Genomic DNA, 12910 nt, shown 5'->3' with positions numbered 1-12910 from the left:
CATTAGGTCCCAGAATAGAAGCGCGAACAAGGTGAATAAAACACAGTGTGGTGCTCGCCTGGAGACACCTGGTGCTCTTTGAGAGGGTCGGGGGAGGCTGAAAGACATTCAGCTTGAGAGAATTAACCATTGAGGGAATTTTGACAAAAGAGAAAAAAGGATTTGAAGTATACAGAGGAAACCGCTTAGAGGGATCAAGTCATCAGTGATCAACCGCTTCTATGGATCAAAAAGCTTTGGGAAAAAATCGTTTTGCTTCAAGTAGTCCGCTTACAGTGTTCATTTTGGGTCTTTTCATACATGACGACATACGGAAAAACATTTTAAAACTACGTTAGATTAACTTTACGATTAAGTCAGCAATGTCTCATGCCTCAGGGAAAAGGCAGAAGAATTGTCAGCAAGCCAGTTAATAGCAAATCTGTCCGTTTCATTACTTTATAGTAATGTAATAAATATACATATGTCAATTAGATAAAATCGGTTATAAAAATCTGTAAAAAAAGCTGTAATTTCATTAAATTCAATGGTTCCACTAATGAAAGAGTAGGTTGGCCCCCTTAGGCACGAAGAAAATTACATACTATCCTTTTTATTTACGGTCTCCTAGGGATGGGCGTTAATTCAATACGATTATGCATCGACTTCCACCGGAACCATTGAGATTAGAGGAACACATTGTGTTTGCATTTCATGAAATTATGTTGTTCAAATTGATGTTTTTCCATGAAAACTGATCAAAAACTAACAATTAAGATTTGATTTCACACATGTGAAGAGTTTTGTTTAATGTAATGCATTGGTTTTAGGAAACAGTTCAGTGCATTGAATATTATTTTTTTTTCATTTTAGGTGTGATTTTGCATTCATTTTTCATATTAAAAATATTTGTTTTGTTATGTTGTTTTGAATCATATCCCCCCCGGCTTTTTGTGTCTCTTCCTAAAACATAATCAGAAAGATGTGCGATTGTTATTGATGTTATCCCGGGATGTGCATCTATTGTAATGTGAGTATGAAAAGAGACAACTAGGATGTTATGTTTTTTTTTCTTCTCTTTTTTTTATTTTCGCTGTTGTACTCTGGTTTCTCTAGACCTCTGGTGTCTCAATCAATCAATCAGATAACGCTGCGTTAATTCCCATCTCTGTAATTGCCTCAGTCCAAAAGTGAAAAATTTATTCAAAAAAGATAAATGTAATAATTTAAAAATCACAACATGTTTATATCTCACAAAACATTCTGCTTCAGTCCATATTTGTTGACAATTAGCCTTTCAAAAACAACAATTTCACTGCAGCCATAAACTGTTTACTGTAAACTGTTTCCTGCGTGCACCTGTATTAACGGAGCGATCGAGAAGCAATCTAACAGCATCATAAATTGTATAAATATAAATAATAATAATAATGATACGGTAGGAGATGAGTAGAGATGTCTGAAAACTCTGGCAACTGTCACTATGAGACATAACAAATTAGGAAAACATGTAGAAACATTATATCCCAGTCACGTCAATAAGAAAGTTGTTTGATAAAGTTTTTACTGAAGAAACTCACATGAGTCGTTGTAACAGAGGTCCTCTCCCTTCCCACAGTACTGTTTGCCCTTGGTCCGCAGGTTCGCCTTGACTGGACAGTCCTTGCTCGGCTTCAGAATGAGGCTGAAGATCTGTTTGCCCGTCCACAGAGCCATGGGCTGATGGACAAACAGCAACTTATTAGAGCCAGGCCGGAAACAGAGTTATGTAACAAGTTCAGCAGAGTGCAGTACCTTCATGATAGCTGGGCGGGGGAGAGAGATCCGGATTTTTTCATCTTTGTCCACAAGAATTGATGCCACTATCTGACAGGCTTTTGATCTTTCAAAGAAGGTGTCCTTCAGCGTCAAGAGGTAGGCCCCTTAGAGGTAGAAATAAGCTATAAGGTTAGTTTTTTACAATCGCTAACATCCGTTTGTACAATCTGTACTGACATTTTCTTTAGATTTTTTTTTTCTTTGGCTCTTTTTGCCTTTATTATATAATGCAGATGAAGACAGGAAAGGGAGAGAGAGGGGATGACGTGCAGCAAACCCGCAGTGACATTTTCAAAACTCTGAACACAATTAGCACAACATCTGTTAGCACCACATGTTGTTTTCACAGATGTGTCAATTAACACGTTTCTAAAATGCTTACATTTTCTTTAAATATAAGCTTATATAAGCCAATACCAAAATTATGGATCTTCCTCATCTTATTTACAAAGGCTTGCAGACAGCCAGAAATTAAGAAACCTAATGTTCAAAACCTTAAATATAGTATAGAGCTTCTTCTTCTGCAACAACAGCAGCTCAAAAGTAATATTAAACCAGCTGATAAGCTTGTTTGAATGAGCATATCATTGAACTGTTCAGAAATATCTGATTTACTGTAAGCTGTGTAAAATAGACTGCCTGAGGTTGATGCTAGATAGTTGGGTGATATGACGGTATATAGAGTGCGATGGCAGAAATGTGTCCACTGGTAGAGATGCCACTGGCAGTAGCAATTCTCGCGTGATCTTGCAAATCCAGCTGCCTCGTAAGGTAACGTGATTTGGGACAACATGGAGGAGGGGAGTGAAGCTGTAAATGCAGAGCAGGAGGAGGCCTCCCAACCAACCAACCCAAGATGAGGAAGAACTGTGGTGACTTGATTACCAGACATTTACTCACTGTAGTTTATTTTGACAGTGTTTTGTCAGCTTTTTGAACTGAAAGATGACTTATCCTGCAGGATTTGCTCTAGTCTGTTCTTTGCGCGAGCACGAGCAACAGGACGCTGACTTTCGTTGACTAAACAGCCACAGGTGTCGCTGTTAAAAATCAATTTCTGATTCTTACATAGAGTCCCTTTAAAGCTTCCATTTTGAAAGTTTGGGTCTTTTGTTTAAAGTTTTTTTTAAGTGTCGTCTCATGTGAAGCATTTTTTTGTTTGTATGGAAGTTCCAAGTAAAAGAAGAAAATAATCAAATGTGATGAAGTATTGTATGGTTATTTTAAACCATTTCTTATTTGAATTTAAAGAACAATTACTGTATCGTCGCTGTGATTTAAAATGACATATACCATGATAGAAGATTTTGGCCTTATCGCCCATCCCTAATGCATGCCAGGCGTTTCCATGTTGAAATGTAGAGTTGGTATTTAATAAACCAAATTTGGTTTTGAGCAGAAAATTAACTATTTGACTAATTGTGTGATGTAGGTGTGTTGCTGTGTTTAGAAAAGTATCATAAGTATAGGTAAACATTTGTTAGCAATTGTGAAAAACTAATGGAGATTAAATACAGCGTATATGGTGAAAGTGCTTCCCCATCAGGTAGAAAATGGTTACGCAATACCTATGGATTAATAAAATATTTGAAGAAAAGAAAACTTAATGAACATTTTCTTATACCATCACCATTATCAATGATAAGCTATTCTCCGCCTGTCACTGGAAGCACCGGGAGCGTCACATCATATAAACCAGACCACTGTGATTGACTGTCGCATGTCACTGCACTGACCTGTCAGAAAGTCCTGAATAGCAGCAATCAGAGGTTCGCCGTTTCTTGGAGTGACGAGATTCGCCTTTGTCTGGAAGAAAAGATAATTTGTGTCAAAGTGCAGTCAATTTCCTATGAAGAATATACCGTTTCCCAGAGACATCTTTTCATTGCTGTACGTCAACACTGATAGGTGTGTGTGTGTGTGTTCTGAATGGACCACAGGTGTTGTGATGATACAGACCCCCATCAGGATGAGGGCTTCAGCTTTGGCTTCTTCGGTCTGAGGTAGATGAAGGTTCATTTCATCACCGTCAAAGTCGGCGTTGTACGGGGTGCACACACACTCGTTGAACCGAAATGTCCTGTGAGGTTTGACTTTGGCCTGTGAGTTTGGGAACAGCAAAAACCAGTGTCATACATAAAGACGCAACTAAACAAAGCCTACTACATGAGTAACCCCACATTGCACGTATTCTTAATACTGTGAACATCTGTACATTACGTCCACTTGTTTTAAACACTGTACAGATCTTTTCATTTTAAAAACAGACATACGGTATTTAACATATTTTTTTTATATATATTTTTCATATTTATTGTAAATTTCTATTTTATATTTATGATTCTTGACTTTTGCAGTACTCGTTTTGATTTTGCTTTTCTCTTACTATGTTTATTGTGACCGTAAGGCATCCAAAATACTAAGGAAGCATGTGTGTCTGATCGGTGTACAACAGATAATCTTTTTTGTTCAGTAGATAATTACAGTTATTGTGAGAGCATAAAAGTGCATGCAAATTGTATTTTGATTTGTGCCTTTAAAAACTTTTTCTTTTTCCACACATCCCCCTGTTCAACAGATAAAAGCCGAGGCTTTTGAGCTCTGCACTGTGCCAGGAAATTGCTTTTCATTAAAGTTTCATTAAGAGTAACAATGAGCTGTGAACCAACAAAAGAAAACAGGATTGCGTACCTACGGAGCCCCCCTAGACCCCTACGAGAAAATTAACTCGTTCCCTCGAGTTACTTCATAGTGCACTTCCTCCAATCATTCCTGACAGTCCACATATTGCTGACGTACGGAGCCACCCTAGATGATGTACTTCGGTAAAGTTGGAAAGATATTTACAGATTCAAACTTCCTGGATCAATAACTCATAACCACAACGTTGTTTAAACACAAACAACGTCTCTTTCTAACCATAGTAAGGTAGAAAACAATCTACAACCTCATTTTAATCAAAACGAGCCATCCTCTGAGCTGGACACATAACATTGGTCTGTGAGACGAGTGGTCAGGGACCGTCTACAAAGGGGAAAAATACTCAATAACTTCAGTATTATGCAGTGTAGTACCACCAAAATCACTTCACACATCAATAACTTCTTCCTGATTATACTTATTAAACTAATTAAGACATTTTGGTGGCACTACACTTTATAAAAGTGAAGTTATTGAATACTTATCCCATTAAAAATTCACCAAAATTATACAAAAGCATATTTTTCCAAACTAAGTGTTATAGTACAACTATGAGGAGACCATTGATGTGTGAAGTAATTTTGGTACCACTCGTCTCACAGCTGGCTGTGCATAGAGACCAATGTTATGTGTCCAGCTCGGAGGACGGCTTGTTTTGATTAAAATTAGGTTGTAGCTCGTTGTCTACTTTACTATGGTTAGAAAGAGCCGTTGTTTGTGTTTTAACAACATTTCAGTTAGGAGTTATTGATCCAGCAAGTTTGAATCTGTAAATATCTTTCCAACTTCACCGAAGTCAATGACTTGACTGTCAGGAATGATTGGAGGAAGTGCACTATGAAGTAACTTACTCCCTCGAGTTACTAACTTGAGGGAGTGAGTTAATAAAATTTTCTCCCAGGGGTCTAGGGGGGCTCCACACGTACCAGAAAAAGAAAGCTATGGCAAAGACATTTTTGTGATGCTTCAGTTACAATCTTTAACATTTCAACATTAACTGTCTGCTTGGAAGAAATCACCAATACATAAAGTCATTTTTTTACGACGGCTTTTATAGAGGTTCAGCTTACGATGTGGGCCATGATGCTGAGTTTGTGCAGGGAGGGTTGTCGATTGAAGAGGACGATGTCTCCGTCTATCAGGTGCCTTTCCACCACATCCCCAAACCTCAGCTCCTGAGCTATCTTCTCACGGTTTCCATATTTTAAAAACCTGGCAGAATAAAATGATACATGTTTTTGGTGGTGAACTACATTGGGGAAGCACTGTTTTTTTAATTTGCATAAGAAGCAGCCAGCCTCACCTCTTCATCTGCGTGTGACGATTCTGGATAAAGTTGGCTCCGGGATGAACCTCGGGACCATTGCGGACCAGTTTCCTCAACATCTCCAGATTGGCTTTGATCACCTATAACATATAGCATCACCTTTAGATAGCTTTAGTTCTGACGGAGAAGTGGTAGTTTATAGTGAGGCTTACCCTCTCCGGGTACGTCAGGATTTTGGCCACGTGCACGGGGACGGCCACCTCGTCGATCCTCAGGTTTGGGTCGGGAGAAATGACAGTTCTGCCGGAGAAGTCCACTCTTTTTCCTGAGAGGTTTCCTCTGAATCGACCTGATTTTTTTACGGTAAATAAATCAGTCAGTCTGTACTTAAAATGTGCACTTTGTTTTGAGTACAAAATGAATACCTGCCAAGTGACAAATTCCTCTAAAATGTGTCTTAGGCAGTTAAATCAAATAATGTCACAACTCTCACAGTTATGAATCTGTGTCCAAATTACACAAAAATAAAATAAAATATTGGTAAAATTAGATATCACAGGTGTTAATATACACTATACCTTGCTTCCCCTTGAGTCTCTGCACAAAGCCTCTGGTCCATTTCTTAGGTGCCATGTTGAGGGGGATGCCAGAAAGCTCGCTGTTGATGTAAAGGGCACACTGCAGCTGGAGGAAGTCCCAGTCCTCCATGATCATCTGGGTCTTCGCCCCCGTCATACGATGCTAAATGATAAAAGAAGTTTGTTCATGTGAGCCGTCTCCATGAAAATGAAGACATCTGATAACTGTATTTAAGACATTTTGTAGGCTGATAATTAACTTTCAGATGAAGTCCTCAACAATCATACCACAACAACCTTGAGCAGCGTTGAACAGGCCAGTTTAGAAACTCTAAATAGGCAGGTATGATGGTGATGGAGAGAGACTTCCTCATTTTAGGACAATATTAGACCCAGAGTTTTCCCTCTGGCTTTATTGCTCAGGAAAATGTGATATATTGTGGTCCGAGGCTGCTGGAATCTGAAATAATGGTGTGTTTTCCTTTGCTAAAGGCCGATATCAGTAGCTTATGGCCACTTGCCCACCACAGCTCATTATTTTTTAAATAAGATCAATCTTAGTTAGAAGTTTACTGTCTTCAAAGTAGAGGCCAAAGTCTTGTAAGTCCCTGTAGATTCCCTGTACTGAATAATTGGTAAGTAGCCACCGTCAATGATAGGCCATGGTTATTTTTCAATGCGACTTTTGTCATCCGATCATGCCGGGACGCATTAACCGTCAGGTCTGCACGCTGGGATCCGATCGGCCAGACCACATGTCGAGGTGGCCTGGCTCGCATTGAATTTGGATCTCAGGGAGGCGTGGACAGCATGTGGGCACAATCCAGACAATTTATCAAACGTAGGTCTCATCTTCCCCCACACGGGAGTTCCTCACCCGAGCAGGGGCAAAGGGAAGAAAGGAAGAAAACCGGGGCTGGAGCACAGCTGAGACCCGCTGTCGGAGTTACGTTACTGCTGATGAAAAAACCCAACATTTCTTGATTTTGCTGCCTCAAAATAACAGCTTTTAAATAACAAAATAACAGGGGATTTTAATTTTGAAGATAAAATGTGTTTATCACTGAATTAGCGAAGCTTAGTTAGTGGCTATTCTTCTTCAATAAAATAAGTCTGCTTATACTGCAGGGAGGAAGAGTAAGCACCAAATCTAATGGGGGACTCTTATTGTGAAGAATTTAAATGAAATGACGTGTTTATGACTGAATTAGCAGCTATTCTTCAATAAAACAAGTCTACTACTACTGCAGGGAGGAAGAGTAAGCAGCAAGGATGACAGGGGACTTTTATTGTGAAGGATTTATAGGAAATTAAATGTGTTTGATTAATGAATAAGCATAGCTTTGTTAGCAGCTATTCTTCAATAAAACAAGTCTAATAATATTGCAGGGAGGAAGAGTAAGCAGCGAAACATACGGGGGGCTTTTATTGTGAAGAATTTATAGGAAATGAAACAAGTTTATCACTGAATCAGTAGAGCTTTGTTAGCTGCTATTCTTCAATAAAACAAGTCTACTAATAGTGCAGGGAGGAAGAGTAAGCAGCAACACATAACGGGGGACTTTTATTGTGAAGAATTTATAGGAAATGAAATGTGTTTATGCACAGTTTTACAGCTGCTCCTTTGACCACGAAATATATCTGATCAGGCAGGTCGTATTGAGGTGTCAACTCTGGACACACATATGCAGACATAGCGGAGTTCCAATCTGGCACATCCAATCACCAAAAAGGCATTGAAAAGACAAACCAGAGCCATCGATACCAACCTTTTTGATGACATCGTTGAGGAAGATTATCTCTGTGAGCTTCATGGTGAGGTCGTCCTCGTTGGTGCCCGACTTCAGGTCGCTGACCACAGAGGGTCGTATGCAGAGAGGGGGCACCAGGAGGCGGGTGAGAATGAGGTCCGCAGGTTTCCCTGCCTCGGGGTTCATCAGCAGCAGGGGAATGTCTTCCTGGGGAATCCTCTTGAACATGTTCAGCGCCACCAGAGGGTTCAGGTTTTCCTAGAGAGGAAAGGCAAAATACAGGGTTGTACAAGAGATCCCCCTAATTGTTACACACTGTTCGTTTAATGATACCAACTGCACGGTGTGAAACAGTGTAGAAAGTTCACCTGTGCTCTGGTCAGCAGAGGTTCCACCACTTTGTTGTGCTCAATAGCCGTATCAAAGGACTGCAGGAACTCTGACACAAAAGCGTCCACCACCTTCTTGGTTGTTTTATACTTCTCATGGATGATCTTAAGCAGGCCGCACTTTTTCACTGATCCTGAAGAGTAAAAGAGACACATGATTAATTTATATCTGGATGGATCGCACAAAAAAAAGCTGTGTTAAAAAGTAAATATAAAAAAAGAAAAGGTCTCTTTTCACCATTGTAAGCGGCACAGTTCAGACAGATTGTCCTTTTGCGGCATTTATCAGAGATCTTCTTCTTCAACCCTCGTTTCTGGAGATAGGGCAGGTTGGGCCTTTTCAAGAAGTCCATGAACTGCAGTTTCTCTTCTTTCGTCAGCATTATGCTTGAGCATGTCTTGCAAATCATCTGGAGACATGACAAAATACCACATCACAATGAGGAAGGTAAAACATTGTCTCACACAAATGCTTAAATCATCAAAGGTAAAATATGGCTGCATTGATTTAAGATACTACTACAATTTCAGGAATTTACCATATACAAAAGTGGGGTAAAACTATAGTAAACGCTTCAACTACATGATCTTATTGATGATTTATACACATATTTACTTGTTTGAGATATAAGCATACACATACACACTTGTCATAAACAATATAACCTGTTTTAATTTTGAAGCTCTAGTGACACCTATAGGAAAAGTATATTTCTGCTTGCTGCATTCCAGATGGAAGTATCTTGTTCAATTGAACTTTAGTAATATTTAGAGCTCCAACAGTTAATTGATTAATCAATTAGCTGTCAACTATTATATTAATCGCCAACTATTTCACTAATCAATTAATCGGTTTGGGTATTATTTTTTTTAAGTTAAAATTCTGATTCCAGCTTCTTAAATGTGAATATTTTCTGGTTTCATTACTCCTCTGACAGTAAACTGAGTTGTGGATAAAACTTTGGGACTTTGGGAAACACTGATCGACATTTTTCACCATTTTCTGTTTGTCTTCCACAATGTGTGAGTCCCCAACCGCATATTAATGAAGTTTTATAACTAAATTTATGAACAAAGACCATGCATTATACACATCCCCCTTTCCGCAGCAAAAGAATTTAAGCACACCTGATACGTTCACTTCCCTTTGACGCAGTTTTCACATCCCTCCCCCAGACGCATTTTTGCTTTTCTCTCACCCTTCTTTCTCTCTCATTTGATTACAGGAACCATTGGAGGCTCTGTAAAAAAATCTGAGCTTGCAAAGAGACGACTTCCCCACTCGAGTCTCGACCTTCATCTCTCGATCTCCATCCTCCGTCCTAACCCATCCCTCTTACATCATCATTGCTCCCCCTCCATCTTCAATATGCAATAAACCATTCTAAACCCACATCATTATTGACGTGGTCTTTGTTAGTGAACTACTACTACTTAAACTTGCCTGTAAGATTCCTATGGTGGCTTTGAAATAGCCAACATGAAAACATGGCAGCTCCAGATCCAAGTAGCCGTAATGTCCCAAGCAATCTGCCAGATTCTTCCCACATGTCAAACATGGTCTGTCTTTCTCACTGGTGCCCTGCAGGGAGACATGAGAGCAGAGGGATTAGCCTGTAGTATGAGGATGAGAAAAAGAGAAAAGAGACAGAGGCAAGCTTTCCAGCTTTCACAATACCCGCCTCAGAAAGATCAAGAGGATATTCTGGCCTAGGAAGATTACAAACCATGAACTACACAAAAATGACAGGGTGCTTGGACATGGAAACAATATTGATAAGAAGAAGATGGAGATGGCTTGGAGATGTATTAAGGGACTATTTGTAACTTTTTAAGCGTATAAATGTAGCAGGTCGCCACACATGCGCGTTCGCATATGCGCGCTCACGTGTGGCTGGAGCCTCGTCTCCGCTGCCTGCTCTCCTTCACTCAGAATGCGCGCGCGTCCTCGCTGTCTCGCTCCACCTCTAGACGTGAACGCGCGCTCACTCCACACTGCAGAAGAGTTAGTTTAGCTCTGAGAATATCTAGTGAATGCACAGGGGACGTTTGTGCAGAAATAACTGCTGCAGCTCCTCCAGACCAACAGAGCTTTCCCGTGTCTTGTGAAGTGACGGAGCTCTTCAGAGAGTTACGTTACCCTCTCGTTACCGACCGGGTGCCGGTGTCTCCTCTGCTCTCTCCGGCTGCGGGCGGAGAGAGCAGGGAGACACGCTGCAGAGCCCCGCTGCTTCAGCCTGCACTCAGGCAGGAAAAGCCAACACTAGGATCAGATCTAAATCATGTTCATGGCGAGACCTTCGTCTGGTCAGCTAACATTACTGCCAAGCAGCTGAAATATAGAGTGATATTGTGCTTTTAGCTGACGTGTGTCGCCTCACTGTTTTGAGCGAGCAAGCGCGAGCCCGATGCTGACTTTCGTTGATTTCACGGCCACAGGTGTCGCTGTTAGCATTTCTGAAAGTTACAAATAGTCCCTTTAAGGAAACCATCTGATGACATGAAATAAGGAGAGATGAAGACGAGAGGATACAGCTGGAACAGCATTGAGAAGAAAGCAAACAACAGAGATGAGTGGAGATCCTTATTAGTCCTTGCCCTATGTGCCACCAGGGGCAACAAGGACTAAGTAATGAGGATGGACTAAATGAGGTTATATCTGAAATGGGTGACAACATTTTGCATGTGTTGTATAATTGCAAATAAGAGTAAAAAGAGTTTGCATGTCATACCATACGATGATCCAACACCCCATAGGCCAGTGGAGTGTGTTTGGTGTCTTGGCTGTACAGGTTCTTACTGACCACCTGGATGTGGGCCTGCTGACGCATCTGCTCAGCAGATTTCATCCCAAAGCAGATGTGGCTTCTGTAAACAAGTACAAAAGAGGGTTAATGTCTGCTTTCTTTCCATATCAGCTGCACTGGTTGACAAGTTGTGACACATTTTGTCAACAAGTGTGCAAGTTAGCAGTGCTACTGAGAAGCTACTGTGTTAGTATCAGAATGAGTACTTAATGTTAACACCACTGAATCATTTGGGCTGTTTGGTGTTGCCACTGTATCCTCTTTAATGTTAATAAAGTATAAAAACAACAATATTATATTCACGTTTGAATCTGACTGACAGTAGCTAACCAGCAAGCTAACTAGTTAGCTACCTAGCAGAGCTCCTATACTCACATCTTCTTGGCCACATCCGTCTCTCTGAACTGCTCCTTCACCATTTTGGCAGCTTTCTCTTAAACAAATAACAACACAACTTGTATTTAGTCCTTTGTACTTGTAAGCATCACGCTGTCATGTCACGTTCCCATGTTGTGGGAATGCTAGCAGCTAGCAGCTTCATGCAATCCAATGCAATGTGTTGATAGCAGTGGATAGCATGTGAGCGCTGCATTCAGGGTCAATCGGTAATATAGGACTTTAATCCTTAAATGGTCAAAAAGATGTGATGAAAAGTATGTATGATGACTTTTTATTATATCATATATTTTGTTGTTATTGAATATATAGATAATCCCCTGAATCTGCTTGTAAATCCACGAAAACCCGTATTTATCTATGACTTATTTCGTAGAAAATGCGAGTTTACAAGAAGTACATGAATGCATCACAAGCCTATGCTCAACAACAGCAAAAAAAAAGAGAAGTCAAGTCAGCTTGAGTTTCAGGTGAGTGCTGCCACCTAATGGCTAAAATGTGTAATATTTCCAATGGGGTTTGGTGAATAACTTCCATCTACAACGAAAAAGCACTGAAATAATCCTCTCTAATATATATCATGAGCAATTATTTATGTATTAAGTACTCAAATGTGACTTTATTGTCAACCTTGTCTCGCTTAAAGAAATAGTTTGAAATTTTTGAGAAATTTGGTTGCTCACGTTTTGCACGTGTGCATATGTTCCTTTTTTAAGACTTGAAACTTGACTTGGACTTGCAAAAAATGACTTGTGAGCATCTCTGCTTTTTAGTTCATACTTTGTATAACTTACTTTAACTTACTTAGCCATTGATTTATGTATTACATAAAGAGACTTGCTCCTTTTGCTATTTGACCTGATGATTTGTGATGAGATAAATAATAAAAAAATAAAAAATAAATGTGTTGTTCTTTCATGCCTTTACGGTGAATGGATAATCCAATAACTTGATGAATTGGAGTAAATTCATATCAAAACATCCTTTTACAAACTCTCACACACTTTAATAGGCTACTTACAATCTTACTACTCTACTTTTCTTAAGTATATCTTGATCAAAAGATTAAGTATGTAGGCCTTTAAGCCAAGTATACTTAGACTTTTAAGTTTACTTGTCAGTATGAGCCAAGTACACTTAAGTATACTTTTGTTAAGTGTATCTCTGATAAGTACATAAAAAGTAAACTGAAAGTATACCCTCTTATTTTAAGTTCAAAAGAAGT

General features: G+C 39.6%; 1 protein-coding gene across 1 annotated transcript in view; it reads right to left on the bottom strand.

Annotated features, from left to right (window-relative positions):
* polr3a (polymerase (RNA) III (DNA directed) polypeptide A) overlaps nt 1-11870 on the bottom strand; it is a 29602-nt gene extending 17732 nt beyond the window's left edge. The window contains exons 1-14 of the mRNA XM_074618994.1: nt 11665-11870; nt 11215-11350; nt 9927-10064; nt 8721-8892; nt 8462-8616; nt 8112-8351; nt 6343-6505; nt 5977-6113; nt 5801-5904; nt 5568-5709; nt 3757-3897; nt 3534-3603; nt 1774-1901; nt 1560-1698 (exon numbers count right to left, since the gene is read on the bottom strand). Of these exons, the coding sequence (XP_074475095.1) occupies nt 1560-1698; nt 1774-1901; nt 3534-3603; nt 3757-3897; nt 5568-5709; nt 5801-5904; nt 5977-6113; nt 6343-6505; nt 8112-8351; nt 8462-8616; nt 8721-8892; nt 9927-10064; nt 11215-11350; nt 11665-11708 (1909 nt within the window). The 5' untranslated portion in view covers nt 11709-11870. The remainder of the gene's footprint in view (nt 1-1559; nt 1699-1773; nt 1902-3533; nt 3604-3756; nt 3898-5567; nt 5710-5800; nt 5905-5976; nt 6114-6342; nt 6506-8111; nt 8352-8461; nt 8617-8720; nt 8893-9926; nt 10065-11214; nt 11351-11664) is intronic.
* Between the last annotated feature and the right edge of the window lie 1040 nt (nt 11871-12910).

Source organism: Sebastes fasciatus, chromosome 20 (assembly GCF_043250625.1).
Source record: "Sebastes fasciatus isolate fSebFas1 chromosome 20, fSebFas1.pri, whole genome shotgun sequence".
NCBI lineage: Eukaryota > Metazoa > Chordata > Actinopteri > Perciformes > Sebastidae > Sebastes > Sebastes fasciatus.
Note: the sequence above shows the minus strand (reverse complement) of the source record. Positions and strands in the feature narration are given on the sequence as shown.